Raw genomic sequence first — 17,900 nt, 5'->3', positions numbered from 1 at the left:
TTTGGCCATTCACAGAACCAATTCTACTCCTTACAACACTATCTCCTTTTTTTTTTTTTTAATGTTTATTTTTGAGAAAGAATGAGCAGAGGGGGGCAGAGAAAAAAGAGAGAGGGGGACAGGATTGTTGAAGTGGGCTCTGCACGGAAAGCAGTGAACTCTATGCAGGGCTTGAACTCAAGAACCGTGAGATCAGGACCTGAGCGGAAACTGGGTGCTCAAATGACTGAGCCACCCAGGTGCCCCAACAATCTCTCCTTTATTTTTTTAAAGATTTTTTTTAATGTTTTTTTTTTTTTTTTTTTTTTTTATTTATTTCTAGGAGAGAGAGAGAGCGTGAGCAGTGGAGGGTCAGAAAGAAAGGGAGTCACAGACTGAAACAGGCTCCAGGGTCTGAGCTGGCAGTCAGCACAGAGCCCGACGCGGGGCTCAAACCCACGAACCGCGAGATCATGACCCAAGTGAAAGTCGGACGCTTAACCGACTAAGCCACCCAGGCGCCCCAACAATCTCTCCTTTAAAAGCAAAACAGATATGGGCATTACTGACATTCAACTGAAGACTGGCTTTCACAGTGATTTATGGCCTTACTGTGACTTCACAAAGAGCTGGCAGGGTGGCATGCAACTCCGTTTTCGTCACTGCTATTTTATATATTATCAAGGCTCTTAAAAACTAAGAATCATGTCTTCTTGCACAGAATGTTTGAGAGGAAACTTTCTAATTACTGTAGATATACAAATTATAGACGTGATGCAAATCAATATGTGAAAAGCAAACACATTCAAACCCACCCTGAGGTGTGCGGCTGGCTCAGTTAGTAGAGCATGTGACTCTTAATCTCAGGGTTGTAAATTTAAGCCCCATGTTGGGTGTAAAGATTAGTTAAAAATAAAAAAAATCTTAAAAAACAAACAAACAAACCCAAAACCATCCTGGCTACTGTTAAATTCTCTAGTACCCTGCCACTTTGCCCTCTATTATCTCTATACAGGACCCTGACTAAATATCTCCCTCTATAGGTGAAATGGGGGAAAGTAGTGTCCAAAAAGGGCAATACGGCTTCTCCTTCATACCGTAAGCATTATACATCTTGGGGCCCAGATCGGGCCTTACAAAGTAGCTGGGTAGCCTAGAAGCCAGATTGAGCCTGCCATCTCGTTTGGTGTACTCTGGCAGAGGAAGGTTCTCCATCAGATCTTCAAACCTACAGAAGATGAAGAAGGATGACTTAGCTTGTTAAGTGGAAGAAAAAGCAAAGAGGCAAAGTCCAGTTTTCTATGATTATTTTGTGATGCTTCAGCAAGGCAGAGGGTCTCAAGATGACCCACTGTAGTTCACTAACCTTGTAGGCATCATGTCCCGAAAGTCTTCCCCAGGAGGCCAGTCCTTAAGTTTAAGCACCATAGGCTGCCCATCTTCTGATCTTAATCGCTCTGAAAGACAGAGAGCACTCCCACAGTCTGCTCATTTAACTGCTGCCTGGTTTTTCAGACTGGAAGTTTTAGAAGACTAACTTATTTACAGACTTGTAACCCATCCTAATGGACTAGGTGAGCTTTATTTTCCTCACCCACTGCTTTATTTAATACATGCTATATTGTTCCATCTCACAAGGATTCCAGCTTCAAAAGTAAAAGTGCTCCACGCGACCTGGGGAGCGGGTGCTTAAGCCCACATTTGCTCTGGGAGCCATGTGATCACCGCAAGAGCTAGCTGGTTAGTACCAGGACACAATGTCCCCCTGCCAAGAGGGTATAATTTGCGTCCACGGGCAGAGCTGGGCTTCCTTTCCAGTCTGCCATCATCAAAGCTACTTACTGCATATGATCTCAAAGCCATCCCAGAAATCCCGAACTTTCACATCAGAAATTATAGCACAGTTCCTGCAGTTTACTAAGTCCACATCCTGGTCTCCAAATTCCTGGCTAAAGGCTTCTGGCTTCCAGAGTTCAGACTTGAGCTTTTTATGTACCCCTGAAACCAGCACTGGCTGTGGAAACAAAAAATATCCCGATCAGAACCATTTAGGAAATATTTTTAGCTCAGGGCTAAAGGACAGGATGGGAAGTTTCCTGAGGACAACCTCTTCTCATGATGATTTACTGTTCTTTCCCAGTTTCAGAATCTATAGGTTTCAACGTGTCACTGCTCCATTATTATTCTTAATTCTCATGCTGGGGGGCATGCTATAGAAATCACTTCTGTTGGTCTAGTATCTTCCACTATTTTGAGGTGAGAGGACAAAAAGCTGACAAATGAACCTTTGAGAATACCTCCTCACATTGAGAATGAAAAACTATACAGACCATTCCATAACCTACCTCTTTTTCAATCATCTGCTGAAGTATAAAATTTAGGAAGTGTTATCACACTATCATCCAAACTTGTGCAGCCTTGAAACATTTACCTAGAAAAGTACTACCCACCTTTCTACCCACCTTCACCCTACCCCTATCACACTTAAGAATTTTCCTCTGAAAGTGTCATTAATGCCAGATCACCACTTCCCAGAAATTTCAACTACCCTTTTAAGAACACAGAGCTGTACAGCTTAGAAGTAGAAGGAACCACAATATATTCTTAGGAATCTTGAGATTTTTAAAAAAATCCACATAAAACTGAAGTAGCAAGGAGGTCTACAATGAACTACCACGTCTTTTCTCCCTGACAGAAAATCTCCCAGACAGAATTGAAACTATTCTGGCAGCTGTAGTGGGCAAGCAGCCAGCTGGCCCGGGTAACTACTTATTCTTACTCACCTGGCCTTGCTTCCAACATTCCCGGAAGATCTTCCAATTGTTTTTGTTGCTGGGGTCATGAAGACACAGAAGTCGGCCATCACAGAGCCATGAGTGAGATGTATGGGGGTCCAGCACATTCAACCCCATCACCATCTCTTTTACTTCCTTTTGGGTATCAGTCACGTTACAAGCCCGCTTTGCAGCATCTGAGGTTTTCTTATTTTCTACCACTGAGGCAATGATGTGGTCAAGGAAGTTGGGTAGGCTGGCCTTGTTCTTCACTCCCTGCCAGATACAATTCCATCAAATAAGTCTGATTGAGGCACCATGAGAAGAGGATTCAAAAAACTGTCTCACAATTGTATTCACAAGAAGGAGTTCTGATTTACCCGAATAAGTTTCACAAAAGTTTCTCAGATACCTTTAACTGAATGAGGGTTTGTTAAGTCAGTATCTTAAATTTCCATCTTTCATATTGTGCTTCACATTTATGAAAGAAAAGTATACAAAATTCCCATCTGCCTAAAGAGACTGGAGACCTAAGAAATTTCTTTAGCATCCAGCCTTGTATTAAGGGTTTGCATGTGGACCACAAGGATCACGAAATGCTGTAATTGAGTGAAAAAGATCATTTACTTTGAGGTTTATAATTTTTTTTTCTGGTTAGCATGCCCAAGGATACAATGATTCAATTAATTAAGTAATAAAGTGACTTATCAAGGCAGTTTTTTTTAATGTTTATTTTTATTTTTGAGAGAGAAAGAGAGAGAGAGTACGCAAGTCAGGCAGGGGCAGAGATAGAGAGGGAGAAAGAGAATCCAAAGCAGGCTTCGGGATCTGAGCTGTGAGCACAGGGCTTGAACTCACAAATGTGAGATCATGACCTGGGTAGAAGTTCGACGCTTAGCCAATGGAGCCACCCAGGTGCCAAGGCAGGGTTTTTTGTTTTTGTTTTTGTTTTGGTTATTGTTCTTGTTTTTGTTTTAACCAGTGAGTATATCCCAATGAAGTGGTAAACCAAGTATTCAAAAGGAACTAAATATTCTGAAAGTAGTCTCCTAATGCTCAATTCTTCCCTTGCTTATCACCCCATTGTGAATCTCTCACATGTTCCAGGTGATGGGAAAGCTCAGGCTTAGAAATCAAAGTGACACACCTTATGCCACAGAACTGAGAGGGTTTGTGTAAAAAGCCTGAAGTATTCCTAAGCCTGAAGTACCACTGATCATTATCTCTACAAAGTGCATATAATCACAGAACTTCCTGGGAAAACCAAAAAAGAAAAAAGAAGAACTAAGGGTTAGAGCAAGTACAAATAAAAGAGGGCCAAAAGTAATTTTAAAGTCACTAATGCAAAAGAGAAACAAATAACCCACACCGTACAGGGTTCAACCATCCACAGCTCATTGAATTTTAGCTATTAATCATAAAATAGAATGAGAAACATGTTTATGTACTTGCTTGAGATGATCTCTAAGACAATACACAGTAAAAACAGAAAAGCAAGGTGTAGAAGATCTGAGTAAAAAGAGGAGGAAGAAAGCATATGATGATTGATCTCCAGAAAAGAAAATAGGTGGCTGGGAGATGATCATGGGAAGGAGACTTTTCACTACATCATTCATGCATTCATTTTTATTTATTTTAATGTTTTATTTATTTCTGAGAGAGAGAGAGAGAGAGAAAGAGAGAGAGAGAGAGAAGCAGCGTGAACAGGGGAGGGTCAGAGAGAGAGGGAGACACAGAATCCGAAGCAGGCTCTAGGCTCTGAGCTGTCAGCGCAGAGCCTGATGCGGGGCTCGAACCCACAAACCGTGAGATCATGACCTGAGCCAAAGTCAGATACTTAACCGAATGAGCCACCCAGGTGCCCCTCACTACATCATTAAAATTTTTGTCTTGTGAATTAATTTACTCATTAAATGCTTACCAAGAACCTACTATGTATCAAACACTGTGGCACTAATGATATAGCAGTGAATAAAACAGTCAAAAATCCTTTAAGGAGAGGGAAGACCTACTATAAATCAAACATGGTAATGAATGTTAAGGAAAGAATAGTAAGCACACAGAAAACAGATATGGAAGATGGAGTTGTGACAGACTTTACAAAGGGTGGTTTAAGAAGAAGGCTTAGAGGAGGTGACATTTCAGAAGGGAGGAGATGAAAGTAATGATGACAAGCTTGTAGTTACATGACAAAGAGAGTTCCAGATGGAAGAAAAGAGAAAGTGCAAAGGCTCTGAAGAAGGATTCTTGCCTGGTCACATTCAAGGAATAGTAAGAAGGTGGGTGTGGCCAGAGCAGAGTGTACGAGGAAAGTGGTGGGTGAAGTCAGAGAAGTGCAGGGAAGACTCCTGCACAGATAAAGCTGGAGCGTTACTGTCCGCTGAAAGGATTCTGTTTATATTATGAGAGAAATAGGAAACCCTTGAAGGATTTTCAGCATAGCTGACAAAAATCATGTCAATGAAATCACTCATATTTAAAAAGAACCACTCTAGGGGCGCCTGGGTGGCTTAGTCGGTTAAGCGTCTGACTTTCGCTTAGGTCATGATCTCGCGGTTCGTGGGTTCGAGCCCCGCATCGGGCTCTGTGCTGACTGCCAGCTCAGAGCCTGGAGCCTGTTTCAGTCTGTGACTCCCTCTCTCTCTGACCCTCCCCTGCTCATGCTGTCTCTCTCTCTCTCTCTCTCTCCTAGAAATAAATAAAACATTAAAAAAAAAAAATAAATAAAAAAATAAAAAGAACCACTCTAGCTGCTGTGTTGACACAAACTATAGAGTGGAAAAGGGAAGAAATAAAGGAGACTTGTAAAGAATTTACTGCAAACATGCAGGAATGAGAAGATGTTGGCTCAGACCAGAGAGGAAGTGGTGGAGCTAATGAGAAATGGGTGGACTCTGAATATATTTTTATTTTTTATTTATTTTAGAGAGACAGAGTGTGTGAGTAGGGGAGAGGGGCAAAAGGAGAGAGACAAAGTCTTAAGAAGGTTCCATGCTTAGCGCAGAGCCTGATGCAGTGCTTAATTCCACAACCCTGGGATCATGACCTGAGCCAAAATCAAGGGTCGGACGCTCAACTGGTGAGCTACTGAGGTGCCCCTGAATACATTTTAAAGATTAAACTGAAAGTATGTTCTGGAAGATTAGATAGGAAATGTGACAGAGGGGAGTCCCAAATGACTCCAAGATTTTTGGCCAAGCAACGGGAAGAATGCAGATGCTCATGTCCAAGAGAGGAAACTAAAGGAGAAGGAGGCTTATGGGTGGAAGATCCGGCATACAGTCTTAGATGTGTTATGTTTGAGGTATCTATTACATATACAAGAAAAAGTAGTATGAATGTACTGTCTAGGTTAAAAAAAAAATAATGCCTGCTTTTGTTAAGAAAATAGTGATTCCTATTGACTGAAAATTTCAATGTCTCAATTTCTATTGACTTCTTAACATGGCACAAAAGGTTCACTATTTACAAGGATCTCAAACATTTCCCAAACGCATTGTAAAGATCTTGTCAGCTAGACAGACAACAAAGAGAACATAAGGCACCCATATATACTCTAACCTAGTTGTCAGATCTCTGATGGCTCTTCCTTGGAAAAGCAGCAAAAGCCAAAGCTGTAGAAAGGACACTTACTGCTGAGGACGTAGAGAAGACCGGGGGGAAGGGTATGCCTGTGTCCAAGGGGGTTTGTGGAAGCTTTCCGGGACCGGAGTGAAGGAGGTCTCGAAGGCTAGAGCCTTCTGTTTTGTTGTTGGAGGCAGTGGGACCCAGTAACAGACTGTTAAAAAGCTTTGGAGTCAACGGAGAGACCTTTGCAGTGGAGTTGAATGAGTCCAGCCCAAAGGGTGAATGAGACTCTTTACTGAGCACTGACCTCAGGGACCCGGCTTCTGTAAAGACATAACAGGGAATAGCATTAGGCATGACAAGTAATATCCAACAAGCAACTGACTCCTAAAAATGAGCCAAGTGAGGAAGGACTTTCCCCTTCCCTGGCACACAAACTACATACAGTTTGGGCCAACCCTGATGAGGTTAGGACTATAGTAGGATCATGGCCAAAGAGAAGCTCTTCTATTTCTTTCTTCCTTTTCAAACTTCCTTTTGTTCCCATCCACATTTCGTCTCTCTCACTTTCTAAGATAGTGTTTCTGCAAATGTGTCTTCAGAACACTTGTACTGAATCACCTAGAGTGTTTACTAAATATGGAGATTCCTGTTTGTACACTAAGAAAACGTCATTTAATAGTTCTGGTGGGGCACAGGAATCTCTATTTTTAACAATTCTCCAGGCAACTCCTGGGCCCATGGAAAATCAATACTGGTTGTATAACAGAACCACCTGGAAGCTTAATAAAAATCTATCAGTTCTGACTAAAGAGGTCAGGGGTAGAACCCAGGCATATCCCTTTTCTTTTGAGGTTTTATGTTTTATTTTTTAAAAAACAGACTCCACGCTCAATGTGGGGCTTGAACTCATCACCTTGAGATTAAGAGCTGGATGCTCTACCTACTGAGCTACTCAGGCACCCCAGGCATGTCTTTTTAAAAAAAGCTCCACTTCTAGAAAGAAACTGAAAGTGATTCCCTCATTTTAGTGACTAGCCAGAGAAAGCAAGCATCATGTTTCATAAATGAGGATGGTAATGTGTGAGTTTAAAAAAGCTGGGAATAACTCCAGTGTTCCACCCACAGGCAGGGCAGAGGCTTGTGTTCATCTCACCTTTTGTTTCTTCTTTAGCCTTTTGAGTTGCTAAATCCGCCAACCAGTGCAGGGCAGATGAGGGGGGCGCTGTGTCAGGGCAAGGGGGCCTGATGGCTTTTAGCTCACTATTGCTATTTGAAGCCGAACTATCTGCTTTCAGAGACTCATCAGATCTGATGTCAGTGCTGTCAGCTTTGGGAACATGGTCAGTCTCTGATGTTACTGCTGCAGTTCCTCCTCCGCCTGAGAAGGTGGTTTCATTTCCAGAAGAGGCACTAGGGTTTATGCTAGGGAGCTAAAGCACAGAAGGCCAACATGGTTAGAGTGCTGTTCTTGCATAGGGAAAAAAAAAAACAAAACACATAATAAGGGCTGCTGACACTAAAAAGTCTGGGAAAACAACCAGAAACTGTCCCATAAACTGATATTTCATTCACTGATTAATTTAATACATATTTAAGGAGTCCTACAACATGACAGAAACTGCTTGGTTCTGTGAAAAGATCAATGAACATAAAAAAAGTAATACAATTTATTTTAAATGTTATTAAAATGTATTTATTTAGCATGCCTGAGGCTCGGTTTCTGCAATGGTAAACTGATGATTAGACTGTGACCTCATAAAGCTGTTCTGAGGATTAAATGAGATAGTATATACAAAAAGCTTAGTAGAGTGTTTGGCATACATAAATGTTCCATAAACGTTTATTATTCTATTACTGAATTTTCTTAAAAAAATTTTTTTAATGTTTTATTTATTTCTGAGACAGAGACAGCATGAGCAGGGAAGTTAGAGAGAGAGGGAGACACAGAATCTGAAACAGGCTCCAGCCTCTGAGCTGTTAGCGCAGAGCCCGACGCGGGGCTCGAACTCAAGAATTGTGAGATCATGACCTGAGCCAAAGTCGGATGCTTAACCGACTGAGTCACCCAGGAGCCCCTATTACTGAATTTTCCAGATGATGTGCTCTAATATGTCAACTCTGCTGAAAATGTATCTTGAGATCCCTTAGCCTTAATTCCTGCACCTCCTACTGACCATGTATTAGTTGTGTTCCTGGAAAGTGCTCCAAATGTAAGCAAGTTAGGGGTGTGTGTGTGTGTGTAAAACAGCCTCTTGTTCAAAAAAGTTACCATCACACCGGAATGACCTCCACCTCTGACAGAGCAATGAGCAAACCACTGCCTCTCTGGAGGCCTGGGATTGTTTTCAGGGTAGAATGATCCCAGCTCAGCAGGCCAATCTTCATATTTCTGTCCTCAGTACCTAACATGACAAGGACAGGGACCATACACACACACTGGACTGCCTTCCTAGTAACCTTTTCTATACTCTTCACTTAATACAAGGACCCTGAGGTATAAATCTTGACAAGATGCAAAGAATCTCTTTGTGCTACCTATCAACCCAGCCTGAGTTGGTTTTAAAGATAAATGAAGAAAAACTCATACCAGCTGGAGGGAATTAAAATCCCTTGAGTAATTTTTTGGGGGCTCTCTCTCTAGATAGGTTTCTCCATCCCCTAATTCCTCAGGAATCCTACAGTAGCCTAGGACAACACAGGTGAAAATGGGGCATTTCCTGGGACTAAGAAGAGAAGTTTCTCTCATATATATCCACACATACCACTTTACCTGTGACATCCCATTGGTGACAGCAGGTCTCAGCACAGATTTGTTCTGCCGACTAATACAAGGGCAGTTTGCTTTTATTCCCCACTTGCCCCGGGCAGCATGTACCATATCTCCAATATTGTAAAGAGCTGGAAGAAAGAGAGTAACAGAAGCCTCAGAATACTTTCTGTGCTAGATACTGTGCTAAGGATCTCAGTTACATTATATTCCTCAATCCTTACCATATTTCAATGAGGTGGCAGCTTTTACCTTCAAATATTTTTAAAAGATATATTGGGGCACCTAAGTGGCTCAATTGGTTAAGTGTCTGACTCTTAATTTTGGCTCAGGTTGTGATCTCATGGTTTGTGGGATAGAACCCTGAGTCTGGCGCTGGTGCTGTTGGTGTGGAGCCTCCTTAGGATTCTTTCTCTCCCTCTCTCTTTGCCTCTCTCCCACTTTGACTCAAAATAAACAAACTTAAAAAAATATTGGGGCGCCTGGGTGGCTCAGTCGGTTAAGTGTCAGAGCATGTAAACACTTTAAATTGTACAGCTGAGATTTAAATACTTTTAGTTATGCCTAAAAAAAAAAACCAGAGAAAAAGTGGGGAAAAAAACAGACCAATGTAAACTTAATGTGGACATTTAACCAATGCTTACATCAGTAGGGAGCAAGCATCCTACCAAATCCCTGAGGGAGCCCTTCTGGTTGGAAGCACTGGGGTATAAAGGATCCAATGAGTGCCCTCTGTCACACTGAAGGAGAATAAGGCAGGAGAGTGACCATCTTCAATGTGTAAGTATTATTACAAGTATGGAAGGTGGAAACAGACTTTTTGGAGGAATCACTGAAACAAGCTGGGAATGTGACATAAACATAACCATCCATTGCTACTGTTAGGCTGCCTTCATGGATTCAAAAGGTTTGCTTAGCTTCAGCTGGATTTTTACAAGCCTCAAAGCAAAGGTCTTTCTGGAAGCATGTGGGACTTTTTTTTATTCCGGTCTTGCCAATCACAGGAATGTAAAATGTTTGGAAAAGTAATCAACTTCTCCAACCTGAAAGGTGAAGCAGTGTGTGTACTGGCTGCATAAAACACATATCTAAAGTTTCAAATTCTCAGAAAAACCTGGGGAAGCTTAACAAAAATCAGGCTGAGATAAACCATTTTACCACATCTTATGATATATAAAGTTAACCTCAACTAAATCAAAAACTTTTTTTCCACCAAATTTATTTTTATTTCTTTGCTTAAAAATATCTTTTAAAGATTTATTTATTCTGAGATAGAGTGTGTAGGTGGGGGAGGGGCAGAGAGAGAAGGAGAGAAAATCTCAAGCGAGCTTCCTGCTGTCAGACCAAATCCTGACGTGTAGCCTGATCCCACAAACCCGGGAAATCAGGACCTGAGTTTAAACCAAGAGTCAAACACTTAACTGACTGAGCCAACCAAGTGCCCCTATTTATTTTTGTTAAAGTTTATTTATTTAAGTAATCTCTATACCCAATGTGAGGCTTGAACGCATGACCCCAAGATTGACAGCCACATGCTCCTCTGACTAAGCCAGCCAGGAGCCCCTCTTTCACCCAATTTAAAAAAGAACTCCTTTAGGTGCCTGGGTAGCTCAGTCGTTTAATCATCTAACTCTTGATTTCCATACAGGTCAGGATCTCACAGTTCATGGGATCAAGCCCCAAATCGAGCTCTGCATTGGCAGTGCAGAATCTGCTTGGGATTCTCTCTCTCTCTCTCTCTCTCTCTGCCCCATTCCTGCTTGGACACTTTCTCTCAAAAGAAATAAATTAAAAAACAACAACAACAACAACAAAAACTCCCTTACCTGTGCCAGGGATGATCTGTGTGGGCATGAGATTCTCTGGTTCATGGGACTGCCCCTTTGCACACTTCAACCAGGAGAAAACCTCTTCATCACCCATCTCCTCTGTCTCTGAAACAGAAATAAAATGACTTCATTTATATTACTAGGGTCACAAGATGTATCCCTCTTAGGGAGTCAGAGTTTCAGATCCTAAAGGCCAATTTTCCTTGGCCAAAGAAGATAACATCTAACTTAAAAAAAAAAATCTACTTCACTAATTTATTGTTATTTATTGTATCTACATATAAAAAATTTAACAATTTTGTGTGCACTTCCATGAATTTTCATGAATGTATACAGCTGCATAAACATTACCACAATCATGATATAGAACATTTCTATCTTCTTTCCTAAAGTTCCTTCGAGCCCTTTGCTTGCAGTCAATAGCCTTTTCTCAACCTCTGGCCACTAGCAGTCAACTTTCTAATACTAACATTTTTGCTTTTTCTAGAATTTCATATAACTGGAAGCATACAGTATATAGCAATTTGTGTTAGATTTCTTTCATTTAGCATGCTTGGAGATTCATCCATATTGTTCATGTATGAGTAATTAATTTCCTTTCATAGCTGAGTACTGTTCTGTGGTATGGATGTACATTTTTATTATCCATTTACCAGCTGGTGAACAGTTGGACTGTTTCCTATTTTGGGGTATTATGAATAAAGCTACTATTAACATCCAAGTACAATCTTTTGTGTGGACACATTTTTTCAAAATTTTTAATGTTTGTTTATTTTTGAGAGAGGAGAGTGAAAGCACCAGAGTGGGGGAGGGGCAAAAAGAGAGGGAGACACAAAATCCAAAGCAGGTTCCAGTCTCTGAGCTGTCTGCACAGAGCCTAATGCAGGGCTCAAACTCACAAGCTGTGAGATCATGACCTGAGCTGAAGCTGGATTCTCAACTTCCTGAGCCACCCAGGCATCGTATGTGTGGACACGTTTTCATTTCTCTCATAAATACATAGAAGTGGGATCCTGGGTCATATGGAAAGTTTATGTTTAAATTTATACATTTTCCTAAGTGACGGAACCAATTTCCATTCCTATGAGCAATTGTAAAAAGTTTAGTTCCTCCACATTCTTAGAAACACCTGGTACTGTCAGTTTCTAAAATTCTAGCCTTCTAAGTAGGTAGAGGGGTTTCTCATTATAGCTTTATCTTTTTCCTTTTCGTAATTAGTGGTAATTTTTGAAATGTGTTTATTTTTCATTGATCTATCTTCTTTTTTTAATTAAAAAATTTTAAAAATGTTTTATTTATTTCTGAGAGAGAGAGGCAGCATGAGCAGAGGAGGGTCAGAGAGAGAGGGAGACACAGAATCCGAAGCAGGCTCCAGGCTCTGAGCTAGCTGTCAGCACAGAGCCCGACGCGGGGCTCGAACCCACGAACTGTGAGATCATGACCTGAGCTGAAGTCAGATGCTTAACAGACTAAGCCATCCAGGCGCCCCGATCTATCTTCTTTGATAAAGTATCTGTTCAAATCTTTTGCTCACCTAAAAAATCAGGTTGTTGTCTTCTTATTGCATTGTAAGAGCTCTTTATGGTGGATTCAACTCCTTTAACAAATAGGGGATCAGCAAATCTTTTCTCCTAATCTGTGTCTTGTCTTTTCATTTACTCAAGGGTGTCTTGTGAGGATCAAAAAATTTCAAATTTGATAATTTTTCTTTTGTTTTTGTTTTTTTTTGTTTGTTTGTTTTTGTTTTTGTATCCTAAGAAGTATTTATCTAACCCAAGGACACAAAGATTTTTTTTTTTCCTAAAGACTTTTTAGTTTTAGCTTTTTATATTTAGGCCTACAATTTACTTTTGATATATGGTGTGAGTAAAAATAAAGTTGATTTTATTTAGTATGGATACACAATTAATCCAGTACCATTTGTTGAACTATCTTTTTCCGAGTGAATTATCTTAGCACCCTCATCACCTTATCTGTTGACTATATATGTGTGTCTATTTCTGCTGTTGTATTACCACAGTGCTGTAAATTCCTATAGCTTTATAGTTAAGTCTTAAAATAAAATAGTATAAATCTTCCAAATGCCTTCTTTTTCAAAATTATTTTTGTTATTCTATTTTTTTTACGTTTATTTTTGAGAGAAACAGAGAGCACACAAGCAGAGGAGGGGCAGAGAGAGAGAGAAAGAAAGAGAGAGACAGAGAGAGAGAGAGAGAGAATCTGAAGTGGGCTCTGTGCTGACAGCAGAGAGACTGATGTGGTGCTTGAACTCATGAACTGTGAGATCATGACCCAAAATGAAGTCAGACCCTCAACCAACTAAGCCACCCAGGCACCCTTAAATTTATTTTTTATTTGAGAGAGAGAGAGACAGAGAGAGACAGCACGTGAGTGGGGAATAGAAAGAATTTTAGGTAGGCTCCACACTGAGCACAGAGTCTGTCACTGGGGCTCCATCCCACAACCCTGGGATCATGACCTGGGCCAAAATCAAGAGATGGAAGCTCAATCAACTGAGCCACCTAGGCGCTGCATGTATTTCTTCCATAATAACTAAATTTATCCTTAAGCACTTCATGGTTTTTTGAAGCTACAATAAATATTAATTTAAAAATTCAATTTCTAGTTGCTCATTGATAGTATACAGAAATATAATTGATTTCTGTTGAGTTTGTCCAGCAATCTTGTATAAACTCACTTATTAGTTCTTGTAGCTTTTTTGTAGATGGCTTGGGGTTTTCTTTTTTCTTTTTTTAAAGTTTATTTCAGGGGTGGGGGAAGAGAAGGCAAGCAGAGAGGGGCAGAGAGAGAGAGAATCCCAAGCAGGCTCCGTGATCTCAGCGAAAAGCCTAACACAGGGCTCAATCCCATGAACTGAGGTGAAACCAAGATTTGGAGAGTTAACTGACTAAGCCACCCAGGCACCCCTAAGTTTATTATGTTTTTAAATAATCTCTACACCCAATGCAGGGCACAAAACCATGACCCCAGCTCAAGAGTCACATACTCTTCCAGCCAAGCTAACCAGGAACCCTTCTTGTATATACAGTTTTCTATATAGATGATAATATCACCTGAGAATAAAAAACATTTTACTTGGGGCACCTGCGTGGCTCAGTTGGTTAAATGGCTGACTTTGGCTCAGATCATGATCACACGGCTCATGAGTTTGAATCCTGAACGAGGCTTGCTGCTATCAGTGCAGACCTGCTTCAGATCTTCTGTCGCCCTGCCCCCAACCCCTTCCTCACTTACTCTCTCAAAAACCAATAAATCTTAAAAAACAACAACGTTTTACTTCATTCCAGTATATATCTTTTGGGAGGGCATGTTTCTATGCATTTGTTTTTTATTTCTTCATGCTGACTACTAACTCCAGATCAGTGCTGAACAGAAGTTGTGAAAACTGGTACCTTTCTTTGCTCCTAATCTTAGGGAGAAACATTCAGTCTTTCGCATTATGTAAGATGTTCCTATCTATACCTAGGTTCTGCGTTTTTCAACCTTTTTTTTAATCACCCCTCCACCCTGCAGACCTTTACAGACTTTTTTTTTTTTTTGGTAATTATATTACCCACTCCAAGAAAATTGGATATAAGATATACTGTATATCTACACTGTATATACTGTTTCATATTTCTCCTTCTTTTGAATTAACTGCTTTTTTATGCTTTGATTTTATCTCCACTCTTGGCTCACTGGCTGTATACACCTCTTTATTTTTTAGTTTGCTCTTGGGTTTGTAGTATTTCTAGCTTCAAATACTATACCACTCTTCACACACAGTGTGAGATTGTTATAAACTATTCTTCCATTTCCCCTTCCTTTCTCTTGAGCTATTACAATTTTTAATTTTAATTATAAGCCCAAATTACATTGTTACTTTTGCTTTAAACAACTTTTAAAAAGATTAAAAGCAACAAAGTCTTTTATATGTATTCACATATTTACCACATAGATGTTCTTCATTCCTTTGTGTAAATCCAAATTCCCTTACTGTATCTTTTGTTACCCCCGAAAAACTACCTTTGTTTGCAGTGTGAATCTGCTGGTGACAAATTCTATCAGCTTTTGTCTGAAAGACTATTTCATCCTTGTTTTTGAAGATACTTTCACTAGGTATGAATTTTAGGTTAATAAGTTTGTTTCTCAGCACTTTAAGATGCCGTTCCATTGTCTTCAGATGAAGAGGGTTTCTGACAAGTTGTCTGTCATTTTAATCTTTGTTAGTTTGTATAATAAAGGTGCCTTTCTTCCTTCCTGTGATTTTCAGGTTTTCTCTTTATCATTGCTTTTCAGTAAAGTGGGTTATGATGTGCTTTGGTGTGGTTTTGGGTTTTTTTCTTTTTTTAAAATTAAAAAGTATTTATTTTTGAGAGAGAGAGACAGAGTGCAAGCAGAGGACAGAAAGAGAGGGAGACACACAATCCGAAGCAGGCTCCAGGCTGTCAACACAGAGCCCAGACATGGGGCTTGAACCCACAAACCATGGGATCATGACCTGAGCTAAAGCTGGATGTTTAACCAACTAAGCCACCCAGGCGCCCATGATGTGGTTTTCTTCATGCTTCTTCTATTTAAGATTTATTATTGATTTGTGGTTTTATAGCTTTTTCATCAAATTTGGAAAATTTTTGGATTTGTTCAGATATGTTTTGTATCTCCTTCTGACCATTTCTCTTTCTGGAACTCCAGTTAAAGGTCTGGCAGACTGCCTGATATTTCCTATACTTAGACAAGGCACTCTTTAATTTATAAATTTAAGTTTTTCTTCTCTTTGTGCTTAGTTTTGGATAGTTTCTATTGTTACATCTTTAAGTTCAGTTTCTTGTGCAGTATCTAATTTGCTATTAATCCCACCTAGTAAAATTTTTTTGAGACTTCTATCTCTAGATGATTTATTTGGGTCTTTTATGTATTTTCTGTTTCATATTTCCCTTTATGTACTTATTTTTATTTTTTGAGAGAGAGAGAGAGAGAGAGAGAGAGAGAGAGAAATAGAGAACATGTGCTTGAGTGGGGAAGTGGCAGATGGAGGGGGAGAAAGAGAGAATCCCAAGCAGGTTCCATGCCTAGTGTGAAGCCCAACATGGGGCTCAATCTCACAACCATGAGATGATGACCGGAGCCAAAATTAAGTGTTGGATGCTCAACCAGCTGAAATCAAGAGTCAGATGCTCAAATGACTGAGCTATCCACGTGTTCCTCCCTTTATGTCTTTAATTACACATATATGATTTATAATAGCTGCCTTAAGGTCCTCTTACAGTAATTCTATCATCACTGTCATTTCTGTATTTGTTTCTATTGAATGTTTTTTCCCCCCAGATTATTGGTCATTTCATTCTGCTTTTCTGCATATTCAATTTCATTTTAAAACATTTTATTAGTGTCGCTCAGTTTGGGCATTTCACTTTGGCTCAGGTCATGATCTCTCTGTCCTTGAGTTCGAGTCCCTCACTGGGCTCTGTGTTGACAGCTCAGAGCCTTGAGCCTGCTTCGGATTCTGTGTCTCCTTCTCTTTCTGTCCCTCCCCCATTCATGCTCTCTCTTGCTCTCAAAAATAAACATTAAAAAAATTTTAAAAATTGTATTACTCAAATACACTTGATATATACAGTTAACATACCAAAGTAGTTTCAGGTGTACAACATAGTGATTTGACAATTCTATACATTATGCAATGCTCACTATGATACAAGTAGTTCCCATCTGTCACCACACAATGTTATTACAATATTATTGACTATATTCTCTGTGCTGTACTTTTCATACTTTTGACTTATTTATCATTAGAAGTTTGTACCGCTTAATCCCTCACACATATTTCACCCGCCCCACCCCTACTGCCTCCCTTCTGGCAATCACTAGTTTGTTCTGTGCATTTATGAGTTTGTTTTACTTGTTTTTTTTTTTAATAATTTTTTTTTTAAAAAGTTTCTTTATTTTTGAGAGAGAAAGCATGAGGAATGGAGGAGCAGAGAGAGAGAGGGAGAAAGAGGATCCAAAGCAAGCTCTGCATTGACAACAAAGAGCTCGATGTGGGGCTCGAACTCACGAACCATGAGATCATGACCTGAGCTGAGGCTAGATGCTTAACTGACTGAGTCACCCCAGGTGCCCCTATCTTTTTTTTTTTAAAGTGGTGTCTGCTCAATGTGGAGCCTCAACTCACGTCCCCAAGATCAAGACTTGCATGCTTTACTGACTGAGCCAGCCAGGCACCCCGTTTTGTTTTTTTTTAGATTCCACATATAAGTGAAAAATATGGTCTCTCTCTTTCTGTGACTTATTTCACTTAGTGTAATAGCCTGTATGTCTATCTATGTTGTTGCAAGTGGCAAGATGTCATTTTTTTTTATGGCCGAGTAATATTCCATCATGTATATGTAGGTATATACGTGTATATACACACTTAGGCTGCTTCCATATCTTGCAGTAAACATAAGGGTGTATGTATCTTTTCGAATTAGTGTTTCCATCTTCTTTGGGTAATTACCCAGTAGTGGAATTACTGAATTGCATTTCTGTATTTTATTTTTTGAGGGATCTCCACACTGGTTTCCACAGTGGCTACACAGGTTTACACTGCCACCAACAATGCACAAGCGTCCCTTTTTCTCCACATCCTCCCCAATACTTGTTATTTCTTGTCTTTTTGATACTAGCTATTCTGACAGGTGTGAGGTGGTATCTCATTGTGGTTTTGATGTGCATTTACCTGATGAGAGTGATGTGGAACATGTCTTCATGTGTCTGTTAGCCATGTGTAGGTCTTCTTTGAAAAAAATGTCTATGCAGGTCCTCTGCTCATTTTTTAATCGGGCAGTATTTTGTTTTGTTTTGTTTTTGTCGTTTTTTGGTGTTGAGTTGTATAGTATTCTAGTTTGGATATTAATGCTTTACTGGATATATCATTTGCAAATATCAAATATCTTTTCCCATTCAGAAGGTTGCCTTTTTGTTTTGTTGGTGGTTTCC

General features: G+C 39.9%; 1 protein-coding gene across 2 annotated transcripts in view; it reads right to left on the bottom strand.

The window, feature by feature from the left end:
* The window catches only part of KDM3B (lysine demethylase 3B), a 68,211-nt gene that overhangs the window by 7,321 nt on the left and 42,990 nt on the right, over nt 1-17,900 (bottom strand). For both annotated transcript variants that reach the window (XM_039217919.1, XM_039217920.1), the window contains 8 exons: nt 10,917-11,024; nt 9,094-9,221; nt 7,477-7,753; nt 6,387-6,643; nt 2,763-3,029; nt 1,822-1,993; nt 1,346-1,436; nt 1,077-1,207 (listed from right to left, as the gene is read on the bottom strand). In XM_039217919.1, the coding sequence (XP_039073850.1) occupies nt 1,077-1,207; nt 1,346-1,436; nt 1,822-1,993; nt 2,763-3,029; nt 6,387-6,643; nt 7,477-7,753; nt 9,094-9,221; nt 10,917-11,024 (1,431 nt within the window). The remainder of the gene's footprint in view (nt 1-1,076; nt 1,208-1,345; nt 1,437-1,821; nt 1,994-2,762; nt 3,030-6,386; nt 6,644-7,476; nt 7,754-9,093; nt 9,222-10,916; nt 11,025-17,900) is intronic.

Source organism: Hyaena hyaena, unplaced genomic scaffold (genome assembly GCF_003009895.1).
Source record: "Hyaena hyaena isolate Hyena2069 unplaced genomic scaffold, ASM300989v1 scaffold_723, whole genome shotgun sequence".
Classification (NCBI taxonomy): domain Eukaryota; kingdom Metazoa; phylum Chordata; class Mammalia; order Carnivora; family Hyaenidae; genus Hyaena; species Hyaena hyaena.
This window is presented reverse-complemented; position numbering and strand designations above follow the sequence as displayed.